This window comes from Zootoca vivipara, chromosome 14 (genome assembly GCF_963506605.1).
Source record: "Zootoca vivipara chromosome 14, rZooViv1.1, whole genome shotgun sequence".
In the NCBI taxonomy this organism is placed as follows: Eukaryota; Metazoa; Chordata; class Lepidosauria; order Squamata; family Lacertidae; genus Zootoca; species Zootoca vivipara.
Window position 1 is genome coordinate 37,680,646 of NC_083289.1, and position 16,315 is coordinate 37,696,960.

The 16,315-nt window shown below is 43.2% G+C and overlaps 1 protein-coding gene across 3 annotated transcripts; it reads left to right on the top strand.

Moving 5' to 3' along the window:
- The first annotated feature begins 9 nt into the window (after positions 1–9).
- On the top strand, positions 10–11,635 carry C14H8orf33 (chromosome 14 C8orf33 homolog). 3 transcript variants are annotated; one of them, XM_035130771.2, is made up of 9 exons: positions 10–3,320; positions 4,237–4,297; positions 4,895–4,985; positions 5,653–5,790; positions 6,777–7,298; positions 7,607–7,743; positions 8,726–8,813; positions 9,934–10,080; positions 10,795–11,635. In XM_035130771.2, exons 2-9 carry the CDS (start codon positions 4,289–4,291, stop codon positions 10,998–11,000), a joined length of 1,338 nt encoding a protein of 445 aa, XP_034986662.1. In that variant the 5' UTR covers positions 10–3,320; positions 4,237–4,288; the 3' UTR covers positions 11,001–11,635. The 3 variants fall into 3 exon arrangements, with proteins under 3 accessions (XP_034986662.1, XP_034986664.1, XP_034986663.1); XM_035130773.2 differs by having other exon boundaries at positions 10–3,190; XM_035130772.2 differs by having other exon boundaries at positions 10–3,156.
- The last annotated feature ends 4,680 nt before the right edge of the window (positions 11,636–16,315 follow it).

The window sequence follows — 16,315 nt, forward strand, 5'->3', positions numbered from 1 at the left end:
CACAAAAGAACCCACCTCATCCCTTGCCCTTTCTAGTTGGCTTTGCACTGCTCTTATATGGACCTGCAATGTTCCAATAAGGAAAGAACCCTGCAAGTCAGATTCTGCATAAACACCATCCAGCCCTATTCTGAAGCCTGACATAATCTTGCACATATGTATACCAGTTTCCTGTGCACAATACATTCTGTTTCCTGGAATAATGAGGGAAGAGAGGAAGCTATGTGGAAACTTTGTGCTTGGCCTTGTATTCTGCCTCCTGCTTCTGAGACTGTTTCCTGAACACCTGTCCAAATCACAGGGATCAGGCCTGTGCAGAGCTTGTCTGTGGCCCAGGGCAGAACCTTGGTAGATTAAAATTATAAACTGAAAAAGCAGACAGTGCCTGGCAGGGCCCCCTGCTGGCATAGCCATCCAAGGCCTGGGGCAAGTGTACCCAGCTGTCTCCTCCTGCAGTGGCCTGACAGGTACTAAAAGCCTGGATTGTCTGTGTGGGGGTGTGAATTTTTTTTTAGAGGTTAGAAGGCTGATATTCTCAAAAACCTGAATTCTGAACTAGGTGCCACATTCCAGATTTGTGAGCTATGGATTCACAAGAGCCCTGGTACCACAGCTACATGTTGCTCATTTGTTGTTTGTTTGACCTCTTGTCCTTGAAATGTCGGAAGTTGGTGTTAAGAATCAAAGGCCTAGCCCCTGCTAGAGACTTGGCACTGTAAGCAGCCGAAACACAGAACAAATGGCCGCGGTCGGTTATGCTGGCATATGCATATTTTCTAAATAGTTTTCTAAATCTTTAAATTCTAAATAAATAAACAAATGGTAGCCCACTTCCAAACTCAAATGAGGATGTGGGTTTCCCATGTTTTTGGCATCTCCTTGGGGTCTCTGGAAGTTAACAGTGCAATCCTATGTGTGTCTGCTCAGAAGTGAGTGCTCCCTGTGTCCAGTAGGGCTTACTGCCAGGTTGGTGTGTATAGAATTGCAGTCTAAATCTCTTAAGTCTGGGGTGAGAGCATTTAAAAGCAGCAGTAACACTGTGTTTGAGAGACTGGCCACAACATGCCAGGATAGCTACTTCTGGTATATCTGCATACACAAGTATAAAGGGGAAAATCTACAGATGTCGACATTAAATGCCAATGAAATGCAAAAAGTTAAGTCTTTGGCAATTCAGTTAGAGCTTAAACTCTGAAATAGTAACTAAGGTGCAAGAGCCTGGAGCAATGTAAAAATATTCAGTAGACTTAGAATAAGTTCAACCCAGCTTCTACAGGGGTTACAGATTATTATATGCTGATGGTACCCAAGAATATACATGCATATGCAATTAAAGGGGCCAGTCGACCCACCAACTTCACAAATCATTAGTACTGTATAGTGAAGTTAAACTTGTACTGATGAGTATCAGCTTTCATAGACTGGGACTCTGGGTGAATCTGGACAATTATATCTTGGTTTATTAAGCTGTGGTATGTATGAGCCTTTTCTTCCTATGCAGTTTGCACATAGCTCCTTTGCTCATCTATTAGCTGCGATTCAACCAGGAAGTATGTAATCATCATTACAGTTTAAAAGGGTTCTGTGCACAGTCATTCATAGTGATCTAGTCATCTGTACTGGACTTTTACCTGCCAAAGGAAAACGTTTCTCTTTTATTTTTAAAGAGTAGTTTCCCTTTATATTGATCTCTCACATCTGGTAGTTCAGTTTAGGTACTAAATATCCTATTCCCACGCTTTGGGTCACTGCTTCCAATATGTCATCACACCAGGTTCCATTTGGTGTCTTCTGCTACTTTTGTTCTAAAAAAATAAATACACATACGACACATCCAAATATAATAAAACCAATTTTAATGGGGATGCATCTTGAGTCTGACAATTTACCAGGTCCCAAGATAGAGCTAGTTTGGTGTGTGTGTTTTTGTGTTTTTTAAAGAAACCCTACAGAACTCTCTCTGCAAAAGAACAAATGCTAATTGCTTGCCATTTTTCTGCCCCTAACTGAACTGTGGTTACATTGATTCTTAGTTATTTAATTACAGAAAGTGTGAAAGTACTTTTTTTAAAAAGGAAAAACAGAAAAGCCTCTAGTGGTGTGTGAAATATTTGGAGGGGAGGTTCAGCTTGTGATCCTTGGTGTGAGAACAGGAGTGTTAGAAATGTGTAAGTGTGTTCTTGTTTTCATTTTCTGTGAAATGCTAATGGGTCTGTTGCAACCATCATGCAGTCCCTTGATCAGTATTTTTAAAACGCTGCTTGTAAGTGGATATTCTCTCTCTCTCTCTCTCTCTCTGGAATTTTACAAATCAATATTAGAAGTCAAAGACACAAAACTGCAAAAGAAAAACAAAACAGAAGAGTGTACAATGTAGGAAAATGTTGCACCATAAACAAGCATCTTTAGATAAGGCATAGAGGGCAAAAGAATTATTATGTAATGAGAAAGGTCCAGCTGTTAGTCATAGCCATAACCGACTGTTTTCGGAACGAGAGAGGCCTCTTTATTAACACCAGTTAACAGTTCGGCGTTGAATAAAAGGATACCAATCATTAAGATGATCGAAATACAGTAGCTTGTTCAGTGACTGCGCTTTTGTTTTTCCCCAGCAGAGGGCGCTTGCGGTTAATAAATGTCCCCAGGGAGATTATTATCATCGCCTCTTCCACAACTTTTTTTTTATTACAGTATTTTATTTTTTAAAGGGAGGATAGGATTGCAATCCTATACCACTTCAACCCTGGGAAGAAACCCCATTGGACTCAATCGGAATTATTCTTGAGTAGAAATGATTGAGTAGAAGATTAAGCTTTTAGCACTGAGGGGGGGGGGAAAGGAAAGAAAAAGAATAATGAACCCGAATGTGGGAGTTAAAAACACCTCCTTAAAGTGTGATATACTTTGTGGGCGATTCCTGAGCAAGAGATTTGCAGCAATCGAAAGCTACCGCTTCAGTTTCAAGACCGGTTGCATAGCCGGAATGACTTCACGGCGGAACTGAACGCAGAGAATGTTAGGTGACGGGGAAGAGGTTCGGCCCCGGACATGGTCCGCCTCGCTTATTTGCATGGCAGAGCTTGAGCAGCCAATTAAGGAGTGAAGAGCTGCAGAAATATCCACATAACAACTTGAAAGAGAATCCAGTTTGCTCAGGTCTGTGAAGCTGGCACAGGAAGGGGGGAATTTGGTGAGCGAGAAAGATGATCTTAAAATAGATGATCTTAAAATAGATTGGAGACCTACTGGTAGAACTCTAGGTTACTTGCTATAGAGTGACCTGGAATTTGCTAACCATTTAACAAGAGCAACAACAAATAGTAAGTTTTTCTGGCGGTCGGTGGGTGGGTGTCGTCCTAATTAAGCTGCTGAAATGAATAAAGCAAGGGTGTGTTTGTGCGTGAAAGGGCTGTGAGCTCGGTGCTTGTGGGGACCTTCTTCCTTTATTCTAAGTGTTATGTCAGTGCATGCACACCCCTCCAAAAAGCGACATTTAGCATTAATGTAGGGTTCTCAGTGCTTCACTAAGAACCCTGAAACTGCTTTTATGGTTCCCATTTTGCAGATTGAAGACTGAGGTTGAGAGATAGGGACTTGCCTAAGGCCACCTGCCTAGGAAGGACTCTCACTTAGGCCCAGTCAGAATGTTTGTGAATTAGCCCAGCATAGTGTCTACCCTGACTTATAGCTGCTCGAGTCTAGGGTCTCTAAGCAGTCTTTCCAACAGCCTGCTACCTGGGCTAGGTGGACAAATAGGAAGCTACTTACTGGGTCATTGTAGGTAGCCTCAGGCAAGCCACTTTTTCTCAGCCTCAGCTCCTTATTTGCAGCTGGAGATACTGTGGATTGAACCTGGAGTTATCTGCATGGAAAGCATGTTTACTCACATGTAAGTCCCATTGTATTCAGTGGTCATAGGAGCACAGGAAGCTGCTTTCTACTGAATCAGACCATCATTCCATCTTGGTTAATATTGCCTGCACTGCTTGGCAGTGGCTCTCCAGGATTTCAGATTAGAGTCTTTCTCCGCCCTACTTGGAGACACTTGGGATTGAACCTAGGACATTCTATTTGCAAAGCAGATGCCCTGCCACTGAGCTGCAGGTCCCTACCTCAGCAGAGGGCTGCAACCATACACACATATCTTTCTAGGAGTAAGCCCCCTGAACTCGGTGGGGGATTGAACTGTAAATTTCTAATGTTCTGGAATGTTGATCTGTAATTTTGTGCTTCTAGGTGAATGATGATGTAAGGACTTGTACACAAGCCTGCATTGCCAACTATCCCAATGGAAGAGGTAAGGAGCGTGTGGGCCTTTCTCTGTTCCCTGGGTCTTTTGCTCCTGTATACCTGTAAAAGCTAAAAAAGGAGGAATTTTAGCAAGTACAAGTCATGTCACAGTGCTGCAAGGTGTTTTATAACTGCATCTTCACATCCAAAACAATTAAAATACAGAGACCAGCCCTCCAGTTTCAGATGACATTTTTTATTACATTTCTGGACTTTGGACATGTCTATGTCTGGAGAGAGATCTGGTTCACAAGTCACACTAAATTGCAATTTAAAACAAACGGGTTTAATACAGTGGTTGTGTATGTGTGAATAAGTAAGCACAAGGAATAAATCCCACATTCCCCCAAATCCCTTGGAGTTGTGCTTTACTGTGGTGGAAGAGAGGAGGCACAGTCTCCAAATATTATAGAGTTTCCCACTGAAAAATTGTCTGGGTTCCATCCAATTCTGGTACTAACAGAGAAATAGCATTAGAAACACCTGTGTTTCTCAGTATGTGGAAAGAGAGGGAGGGACACACACGGACACACACACACACACACAAAAACACCTTTTAAGTAGCAGCCCTTATGCCATCTCTGTTATCTTTCCATTAATCCAGGCTCCCAAACCAACATACCAGGAGGAACTGGAATGGTGCATCTCTCAACTGGAGACCGGTCTCCTGCATCTCAACCCAACTCCAAAGCAAGGTGTGTTGCCTCAAGGTCACTGGCTTAACCCTAAACCAGTAAGATCAGCCACAAAACATTGTGGTGTGGAGTGCTGCTGTTAGGCTGCTAACCTGCTCCATTTGAGCTCAACTTTTGTTGTTGGAAAAACAGAATACAAATATTAAATCAAATTACTATGTCACGGTCCCCCACCAGCCACTCCATTGCGCTGCCAGCCACCATTCCATGCCCACTGAACATGCTTACGTCTCATTGGCTTGTTCCCCACCCCTTAGGATTTTTTTCTGTATTTTTTTTGTTTAGTTTTTATGTACTGTACTGAAAACCTTAGGGTTTCCCCAAGCCTGCTTATACCATCTCTCTTGAGCCATTCAGACTTCAGATACCTTGTGCCATTTTGACGACATTGGCAACAGCACACATGACTTGAACTTCAGAGATATTGATAATCACCCAGCATCTTTGTAGTGCAATGTTTCTTCTCTTTTTTAAAAAATGGAATGGGAGTGCATGTTAAACAGCATGTGTAGAGAGGGGAGAAGTACTACTGAAGTTACCTTGCAGAGTACTTGTAGGGGCTACTGAGATTACTTGTGGACTGTCAAATACTTTTGTAAGAGCATCAAGTTAAAAGCAGAGTTATCGTTGTGAGTTGTTTGTCTTTTCTTCCACTTCTTGTGAGCAGTAGAGGAGACGCAGCGCATCCTTGGGGTCCTTCGCTCGAGCAAATCTCCTCTTGTGAAAAAGCGGCAGGTGATGCACCATGTCTTTGGAGACTACCGGCTCAAGATGGCAGAGGAGAGGCAGAGGGCAGCAAAAGCAGGTGAGGTGGAAAGCTGTGCTGTCAAGCATCACTCAGCAATGCTACTTCCTCTGAGTTGGGAAACTTTATCGGTCCGAGGGGCCACAATTTTAAATTTTAAAATTCTTCTCAATTTGTATTGTGTTATTTTATGCACTGACTAGCTGTTATTTTTATCGATTACAGTTTAGAAAGTATTTATTGTAATTGATAAGGGCGAATTTCTGTTTAATTATTATTTGCTGATATTAAATTTTATGGTGTACTATATTCTAATGGATTATTGAATATTACTTTATTTGATGTAAGTTTATTTTAAAGTTATTTTTTAGTGTGATATTTTTGTATTTGATCAGATTGTTATAAGATGTGTGATCTTATTTATTTATTTTATTATTACAGTATTATTGAATTTATATATTATATTGAATTTTATACCCAGAGGTTCTTCAGTTCTTCAGTTTGTAAACTGCCTTGTGCGTAGTAATATAGAAAAGGTGATACACAAATTAAAGATGAAATGAAATGAAATTCCTTCTGGGCAACCTTTTGGGGGCCCATGCCAGTGGTGGGTGGGTGGGGTCAGTAGGTGGGACAACAAATATAAATTACCTTTAAGTAGTACTAATGTCACACTCAGAAATCCCTCTCTATCCTATGCCCAAGCAAGCAAGAGGCTTATCAGAGTTCAAGGGCGCAGCCCAGCCACGCAAAAACACTGGAGGGTATGAAGCAAGGCCAATGAGAGCTGTGGCCTGGAGTAGTTTTGACAAGATTTCAGACATTTTAATCTCACACCCTTGCCTGTAAGGCTGGAACTGCTTGTTGCTGCTGTTGCCAAAAGCCTCAGGCTGCATGTTGTTTCCATCAGCAAATACAGACCAGCCTTTAGTTGTGTCTCATCTTCTCGTCAGATGTGGCCAGAAGTGCAGGCGAATGACCAATTCCCTAGAAAAAGCCATAGTGACATAGTGAAAACACTCACCCTTCTGTTCCTTCTCCTGTAGCTGTGAAGCCCGAGAACACTGTGCAGATACAGCCAGGAGATACCCTCAGTTCAAGCAGCGTGGCGTACAGGAAGCAAGCCAACCACCCTTCTGCAGCACCAACATCATTGTTTGCACCGTCAGACAACAGCTTTCAGTTTGACTTTGTTATTTCCAAGGGAACCTCAGAAGAAATTGGTGGAACTGCGAGAGAAGCACATGAGGTGGCTGACTCCGGAGAGCAGTCCACTGGTAGCCGTCTCTCTGGGACACTGGACATTGGAACAGAGAAGCCCGAGTTTGCTTTCAACTTTGTCATACCAGACGTTCCCCCTCTTCCATCTGCTGCCGAAGATCCAGGCTCTGAAGCTGTGGTAGAAGCAGCCACAGAGGTAGACTCCACATCCCAAAATGCCACAGAGACCATGCCACCAGAGAGTGCGACTTTTTCAAAACCCAATAAATCAGCTGTGAAGGGCAATGGAGGTAGAAGAGATGAAGGCCCCGTGCAAGAGGTTTCTAAATCAGAGACTGCCCAAGCAGGTATGGAAACTGTAACTGCAAGTTTTAATCAAGTTTCTGAAATAGATGTATGCCTGCTCGCCTACAGTGAGTAGAGAATTGGTTCCAGGCGATGCTCATTTTAACAAATGTTCTTTCATTTATAAGGCCTTCTGTTGCCATTGCTCAGGGTAATATGGAATTTATTGCATTGTTGCAGTAAGAATCTCATGCAATAAAGGGCCCTTTTTTCTCTGCCTGTGGGAGCCTTTCCAATAAGACATATGCATACAGTTAAATTGATTTAAAAGACAGGTGAACGAATAAGAATTTTTCATTTTTTCCCCTAGGAACAAAGCTGAGTGGATCTTCCAATAGGAAAAAGAAAAAGAAACAGCCACCTTTAAAAGGAGCACATGGTGGCAATGTAAATGGAGATCCCAGACCTTGTGGAGAAGGTAGACTTGACCAAACTGACATGTGTCAGGTATGTGAACACCTTGTGCGTCAGAAGGAATGCGGCTAAATTTTTGTATAAATATTTCCAAAGTTCTGCCACCCGTAGCTCCAGTTGACAGCATGGTAGTCATTTATTTTATTTAAGTATTGTTACTTAAGGGGTAACCCAGTCAGATGGGCAGGGTACAAATTATCATTATCATTATTATTATTATTCCTCTACTCTTCAATGGAAAAAGCACCCCAGAGTGACTTTTAATAGCAATAATAAGAGAGTCCCTGTCCTCAACTGTATTATCTGAAAGACATTAAAACAAAGGAGAAGGAATAGGGAGGGTGGAGGGAAAACACAAACTCAGAACGTTCTTATAAACGTTCTTCCTTTCAGGGAGAGGGGGAAGCAAGCACTTATGTGTAGGTGAATTTGCATGCTTTATCCTGGTGGCAGCAAAATTTTAAGGGCAGAATGTCACCCTGTTTAGAATTGAGAAGGGTAAGCTTTCTTTAACTCCCTGATTAGAAACATATTTATCAGCACACCGGTTTGAATGGGGATAGAAGGTCAAGTTGCCACCATTGTTGAGAGAAAAAATAGGAGAAACATCCTATGGTTAAGAGCCATTTGACAGTGGAACAGGCTGCCTCAAGAGATGGTGGGCCCTCCTTAGCTGGGTGGATTTAAGCAGAGGCTGGGCAGCCACCTTTCAGAGTTGCTGTAGTTGCATCCCACACTACAGTTCCTGCTTTGAGCAAAGGGTTGGGCTGATGATCTCTAAGGTCACTTTAATTTCTATTTTTTTTTAAAAAAATTGTGTTTGCCTTTTAAAACGTCCTGCCTGGAAACCAAATCTCTCTCCACTCCTCCTTTTTTGTACTCCTTGAAAGAGAAATCCATTGCCTCTCCGACAGAAACCTAGAGGGAAGTCAGTTGCAAAGGAGGTACTTGCCCAGCTAGTCTTAATTGACTCTCCCTTTTCTCCTGTGTCCCACCCCCATTTTTCTTGCAACAGTCAGATGAACAGATGAAGAGGGAGGTGGACTGGTGCATTGAGCAGCTGGAGCTTGGCCTGAAGACTCGGAAATCAACTCCCAAGCAGAGTGAGTCCACTTGCTGGGGAAGACTGGGGGGGGGGGGCGGAGTAAATAGAGTATCTCTCCTATGTGGATCCCTCCCCCCCACGGAGGAAGTCATTGTTCTGCTATGTTCATTTATTTTGATCTGCAAATGTTTGTGTGTGGGGTTTTTTTCTTCAATGCTTTCATTCTGTTTTGTGATTTCTTGGCTGCTCTGAAAGCTTTTGCTGATGAGTGTTGTGCACATTTCATAATGCTATATACTAATTGCCTGCGTCTGCCCATGGGAAGCCCTGGTTTGGGTCACTGTGGGTCACTGTGAGCAGAGGATACTGGACTACATTGGCCACTGATCTGATCCTGCAGGGCTCTTTTTATCTTATTATGTGTGTGTGGATTCTTATGTGTAAAAAATGACACCATCCATGTACATGAAGGAAGTGCCAACAGTCTTAGGGGAACAGAAAAATAAAAAAAATCTTTAGCAGAGAAAAAGAGCCCAACAAAGACTGAGCATGCTCAGAAGACCAATTGGTTGATGGGTTTGTGTGTATGGATGAGGTGAAAAACCAGGGGTGGGTGGTGGGTGGGAGATGGAACGGAGTACAGTGGTACCTCGGATTATGAACTTAATCCATTCTGGAAGTCCGTTCTTAAACCAAAACCATTCTTAAACCGAGGCGCGCTTTCCCTAATGAGGCCTCCTGCCACCGGTGCCCTTCCACCATTCGGCTTCTGTTCTTAAACCAAGGTGTAAAGTTCACAAACCAGGACACTACTTCCGGTTTTGCGGAGTTTGTAAACTGAATAGTTCGTAAACAGGGCTGTTCTTAAACCGAGGTACCACTGTAGCTTAGAGGAGGGTGCGGCTGGCTCATCAGCACCATGAACTAGAACAGTTCAGCATCATAGATTCATAGAGCTGGAAGGGACCACAAAGAACATGTAGTCCAGCTCCCTGCACTGCAGAAATCTCGCCCATAAACCTGAGATTAAGGGTTTCATGCTCTGCTGATTGTGTGATCCCTCTCCCTCCCACAGTCCACACTGTAACATTTTGTGGCAGGCCCCCCTCTTGTGACGACTATGAAAACCACATGAAATAGTAAGTAGTAATAAAAAAATGTCATTTGCTTTGGTTCAGTGGATGAGGCACTCAGGGCCATCAAGACTCTGCGCAGCGAGAAGGCGGTGCTGGCAAAGAAGCGCCAGTTGATGCGTGCCCTATTTGGCGATTACAGGAAAAAAATTGCAGAGGAAAAACAGAAGCAGCTGAAGCTCATGCAAGCAGGTAAGGAAGCGAAGCATGGCTGAGAATTTGGGGACACAGAGTTTTGAGCCACAGCGATAGCATATTAGGGGCTGTTTCTGACTGGGGCTAATATTGGGGCTGGTAGGCAGAATACAACTGCACAGAGCAGTCTCCAGCTTTCAGTCTTTACATGTCTGCTTGGAATTCAGTGGGACTTAAGCCCAGATAAGTGAGTAAAGGATTGACAAGAGATTGCAGATAATTGTTGAACCCTTGCCTAGATGCTGATGCTGTAAATTCTGTCCCGCCCAAAGGAGTTGTGTGCCTAAGTTTCAGTTGTTCTTACTGCAACAAAGTTGTAGCTGGTGCTTGGGAACATCAGAAGCTGCTTTAAGCTGGTCGGCCTTTCTCAGTATTGTCTACACCAGAAATTGCCAATGTGGTGCTCTCCAGGTGCTGTTGGACTGCAACTCCCACCAGCCACAGCCAATGTGGTCAGTTGTCTGCCTTAAACAGAGGAAAGCAGTGTTATTCCTGTTCCCTTTTTTCTAGGGAGAAGGAGCATTTGGAGGGCTGTGTCCCAGATGTAAAAGGTAGCAGGTTCCCCAAACACGATCAGTTACTTTCAGCTCGATCTCACCTTTTAAAAGATGCCTGTGCAAGCAAAAGTGTTCAGGATGAGAAAGTGGACAGACTCACTGAGGTGTGTGACGCAATTAAGAGTTTTTAACAGTGATCTTTTCTATCTCCAAGCGTCGAAAGCAGCTCGTATTGCAGAAGTGACTGAAGATGCTTGCAGGAAGAGCAGCCGGGTTTTCAGGAAGTCCGCAGTCATGGCCAGGAGGGACCAGAGACCTGCAGGGTCCTTTATCCCGTCTTCTACGCAGACAGCTTCTACTGAGACGTGCTCTTTTGCACTCACATCTTCCCAAGAGGAATTCTGCTTCAATTTTTTCTAAGGAAGTTTGTTGAATACTTTGAACAGGTTTCTTTCACCTGGGTCTTAGAAACTTGGGCAAGGTTTGCGTTTTGAAAAACCAAAGAAACAAGCAAGCCAAAAACTTACTTGCAGAAAGGCTGCAAAAAAATGGAATCAGGTATGTTGTTGAGTAGCCTGGAAAGCCTAATGGAAGTGCCTTAGGGGAGGAGGAGAAAGGGGGGTCTGGTGTAATCTGTGCAGGCCCCCATGAAATAAGTGGTAGCTTAATAAACATCGCAGCACATGGCTTGCACCCAAGGATTCTGGGAGTTGTACAATTTCCAGCGCTCTGAACAAACTACATCTCCCAGGATTCTTTGGGGGAAGCCATGTGCTTAGGATCTACTTTAAATGTACGGTGTGCATGCAGACAGAGTGGGTGTCTTTTTCTTTTTAAATCTTGGTGGAAATCTAGTAAAATAGCTGGTAGAGAAGAGAGGTAATCAGCAGGAAGCAAAAGAATGCCTAGCCAAAGATGGACTGTAAAAATACAGCAGGTGCATCTATGTCATCAGAATTACTTTACACCTTGTAATTAAACCACTTTGACGTTTTTGGGTTATTTTTTCAATCAAGTGGTATATAAATTTTATGAAATAAAATAATTGAATCCTCCATTATTTACATTTAGAGTTTTTGTGTGAGACAGGTCACATGCACACCATTTACAGTAATACCTCGGGTTACGAACGCGATCCGTTCCGGATCGCAGTTCGTAACCCGAATAGTTCGTAAACCAAACGCGATCCGAAGATTTTTTGCGCTTTGCGCATGCGCAGACCGTGTGTGTTGCTTCTGCGCGTGCGCGGCGAAAACACTTCCGGGTTTGCGCAGTTCGTAACCCAAACTGTTCGCAAACCGAGGTGTTCGTAACCCGAGGTACGACTGTATTCAAACCACATTTGAAACATATGGCTTTCCCCAAGGAATCCTGGGAACTGTAGTTTACCCCTCACAGAGACACATTTTCCAGCATTCTTCATAAACTACAGTTACCAGGATTCTTTGGGGGAAGCTGTGTGCTTTAAATGTATGCTGTGGGTGTGACTTCCCTGTTCAAAGCTCTGTACAGCACATATATGTTTCCACTGGATCCTGGTACGGTGCAGTTAATCGCTAAAATCATATATTTTATAGTGACTAACAATACATTTATTTTTATAGCATGTCATTTGGGAGATAGATATTAATTTTATAGCAAAATGCTTCTGTTTCCTTAGTTACTGTAGTGCAGGGTCCCCAAACCAAATGCGGCCCAACGCCTTCTAAATCCGACCCGCGGACAGTCCAGGAATCAGCATGTTTTTACATGAGTAGAATGTGTCCTTTTATTTAAAATGCATCTCTGGGTTATTTGTGGGGCATAGGAATTCGTTCATATTTTTTTTCAAAATATAGTCCGGCCCCCCACAAGGTCTGAGTGACAGTGGACCGGCCCCCCGCTAAAAAAGTTTGCTGACCCCTGCTGTAGTGAATGTGATTGCCAGCTGACCACAGACAATAGCCTGCCTTGTTCTTTTGGCTTCAAGAGCAGCCGAATCTTCAGAAATCAGCACAACAAAGTAGATTTTCACGGCATTATCATTATTACCTGCTGATTCCTGCATATCCACCTGATATGAAAAGGCATCACTGCTGGCAATTGTTAATTCTCACACATACGCAAATGAATATCTGCAAAAACCCTGAACCTGTGCAGCTGCTAAGATTGGTCACTTGGCACTGAATAGCCATAGCTGCCAAGTTTTCCCTTTTCTCGCGAGGAAGCCTATTCAGCATAAGGGAAAATCCCTTTAAAAAAGGGATAACTTGGCAGCTATGCTGAATAGCTGATATCGAAAAAAATTGCCTGATGAAATTTGCCAAGCATTGTGGGTACAGTCAAGCCTAGATGGCTGCCTTGTTGGGAGATCAGGCATTTCCCATGGTGACATCAGCTGTTGACTGTAACATTAGAGATCATGGGAGGCTTCCTCACACCTATGCAATGCAAATTGCCTACTTGTGTGAATATGTCAAGTAAAAAAGAAAGAAAGCCAGTCTCTTTTGCACCTAGGCAAGAACAGGAGCAAATGATCTAGTGAACAGATGGATGCCTTAAATCAGAGACAAAATAAATGGATTTCCAGATCTTGCCCTTCTCTTTTCTCTTTCTTTTTTTCTTCATTATTCTTGTGTAATTTGTTTTCATTTCAGGCATTCAAGTTTTATTTATTTAAAATGGGTTGTATCTAATAGGCTCAGAGTAGGCCTATTGAAATTAATGGATCTAAGTCATGCCTGTTATTTTCCGTGGGTCTACACTGGGTAGGACTAGCATCTTGTGGAAGGAGATTACATAGTTTAAACTTTAAACTATGCACTATGTGGGAAAAGTAATTTCTTTTGTCTATCCTAGTCTTCCAACATTCAGCTTCATTTGATGTCCCTGAGTTCTGCTGTTATGAGGGATTTGATCCGTATTACGATCAAATCCTGGAGATTTCCTTTTAGGTGGAGGCATTCAGATACGAATGGGCTAAGTCTGCTTCTGCCAACAATGCCTACTACCACCACCCGGGACAGGCAAGGCCACCACTTGCCCCTCCATTCATAAGGAGACACTGTCTTAAGAACAAACCATTTAAAAATGCTGGAATTGATCAGCTGGCAAGCTGAGGGGTGTAAGACAGAATAGGCAACAGGTGCCTAGGTAGTCCAATTTTGTCTGTTCCTCTTAACATTGGAATTTTCATCTGTAACAAAATAGCTTCTGGCAGGGACGATGCCATGCAATTCCAGCTTCGCTCAGACCTTGCCTGGAAGATATAAAGAAAACAGGAGCGTCAGCCCAAGCCTTCTCCATTCACATTTTGGCTCACCAGTTCCACTATTGGCCCTTTGGTCCAACTTCCCTGTAAGGAAATGGAATTATATTCATGATCCCTATTCTGGGATTGGTTAATGGTGGGGGCGGAGCTGGTGACCGTTGATTGGTCCCTTGTCTATGATAGTTAGGTGGTGGATCCGAAAGGAAGGCAAGGATGCAACGAGAGTTTAGAAAGGGCAATCTTGTCTTCAGTAGCCATGCAGAGCAAAGCTTCAGAAGAGGACTAACTCCTAACTCCCAGGACCATCAAATACTCTTCCAGACTGCCTACTTGAGAGAGAGAAATTCACCCCTTTATGTTCCATAACTATTGGTGCTATTTACAAACTGAGGGAAGGGGAATCTACAAATAATTCTTTCTTTAATATTTAGATTTTATTTTATTTTATTTTAAAAGACATTTTAGAGCAAGCACACTGAGTGGCTGTTTTTGTCTCTTGATTTAAAAGTCTAAAAAGAACACAGGCATTTTGGATGTGATCGTTTAATTACTAGGAGATAACCTGAGTAATGTTAGTTCTTTAGGCGGCAAAAAAAAACCCTAACACATAACATGAGCTCATTTTAAAATTGTTGCGTTACAAAACTCCCAACAACAACGAAACGTTCAGTAAATTTCTAGGACAGTATTCAAAATCACTAACATTTTTCTGCAGCAAAAGTGACTGAGTTTTGAAAGAAGATATAGAGAAGTGACTTTGGCAAATTAATGAACTGTGAGAAAACTGGTTTTATGATACGAAGCATCTTTAATTCTGAAACTAAGCCTCTGTTCAGAAACGAAGTAATTGTTATATTTCACCTGTGCTCAAAATAGCTTTGCTTCTGCTGTCAACTGCTCCCGAATGACATTTAGCATGAAGGAAATGTTTTTTTAAGAGTTCTAAATTAAATGTTCAAGAATACTAATTTCCGGGCTGGGTTGTAGTGCTTCTTGCTGAAATAAGTGCTTTGGTTCATCTGGACCCTGAAAATGGTACCATTTGAGGTACATAAAACATCTGCCATACCCAGCACTAGCTTAGGTCTACCATGGCAATATCTAAAGCATCTACTGCTCCTGGTACCCGATAACTGAGATGGATGAAGTCTGGGTCGTCTATTTGTGTATGGTTCTGCTTGTCCTCGTCCTTATTTTGATGAAGCAGAAGCCAGATGATGAAATCAGGAAAGAGACAAGAAGCCGCCAAGAGCTTCTGCTTCAACCTCATCCTACTCTAGCCATTCTGGAAGTCACATGAAATGCTCTGAGGAGGAGATGGAAGCGTCCCTGAAGCGACTAACCAGCATCTTGTTCCATGCTGATGCATGGAGGAGGGAAACCCCTTCATGAGCACAACACTTCTGCCCATCAGAAAGACCCAGCAGGAAAGGAGCTAAGAGAATCCTAGGCTCAACTGAGTCAGAGGAGAATTCAGGTACTGTACGAAGGCTCAGAAGTTATGTTGAGTATGAAGCCTTTGGGCTGCAATGGCTGTGCCCTGGGTACATAGAGTTGGGCTGTATGGAATCAATACCCCTAGTATCGGTTTCAGCAGGACCAAGGAATTCAACCAGTAGGCCCTTGGGGCGTGGGGGGGGGGTGATCACAGGATCTCTTGGCACAGATCAGTTACCTCTTAAATCTGGTTTAACTACACCAGAAATGATGTTAGGCTTGACTAACACACGCACACTTTTTATCCTCACAACAGCCCTGTGAGGTAGGTTGGGCTGAGAGACGGTGATTGTCCTAAAGTCACCCAGTAGGCTTCATGGCTGAGTGAACCCTGGCTTCCAAGCTCCCCGTCTAGCGCACTAACCACTCTGCCACATTGACATTTACACTTACTCTTACTCTGCATTTAGTTTACATTTGAGATAAAGCGTATTGTGACTTGGTGGGCTAGATTGATTCAGTACAAGCCATCTTGTATTGAATTAGACCATTGATCCATCTACTTCATTATTGCTAACACTGACTGGCAGCAGCTCTTTCAGGCAGACGGATTTCCCAGCTGGAGATGCTGAAACATAGCCATCCTTTGAAATTCACACTTATCCCAAATGGATTTTATTTGGATGCAAGTATGTAACTCACACAAGTATGTGGCGCTGTGGGTTAAACCACAGAGCTTAGAGCTTGCCGATCAGAAGGTCAGCGGTTTGAATCCCTGTGACGGGGTGAGCTTCCTTTGCTCGGTCCCAGCTCCTGCCAACCTAGCAGTTCAAAAGCACATCAGAGTGCAAGTAGATAAATAGGTACCGCTACAGCAGGAAGGTAAACGGCGTTTCCGTGCGCTGCTCTGGTTCACCAGAAGTGGCTTTGTCATGCTGGCCACACGACCTGGAAGCTGTACGCCAGCTCCCTCGGCCAACGCGAGATGAGCTCCGCAACCCCAGTCACTACTGGACCTCTCCCAATCTGCAATATGGGGCTAATAATT

What these genes read in the sequence shown, in the direction of transcription:
- C14H8orf33 (XM_035130771.2), top strand. An exon ending in CAACCCAACTCCAAAGCAAG is followed by an intron (nt 4,986 to 5,652) that starts GTGTGTTGCCTC and finishes TCTTGTGAGCAG; the next exon opens with TAGAGGAGACGCAGCGCATC. An exon ending in ATCAGAGACTGCCCAAGCAG is followed by an intron (nt 7,299 to 7,606) that starts GTATGGAAACTG and finishes TTTTTCCCCTAG; the next exon opens with GAACAAAGCTGAGTGGATCT.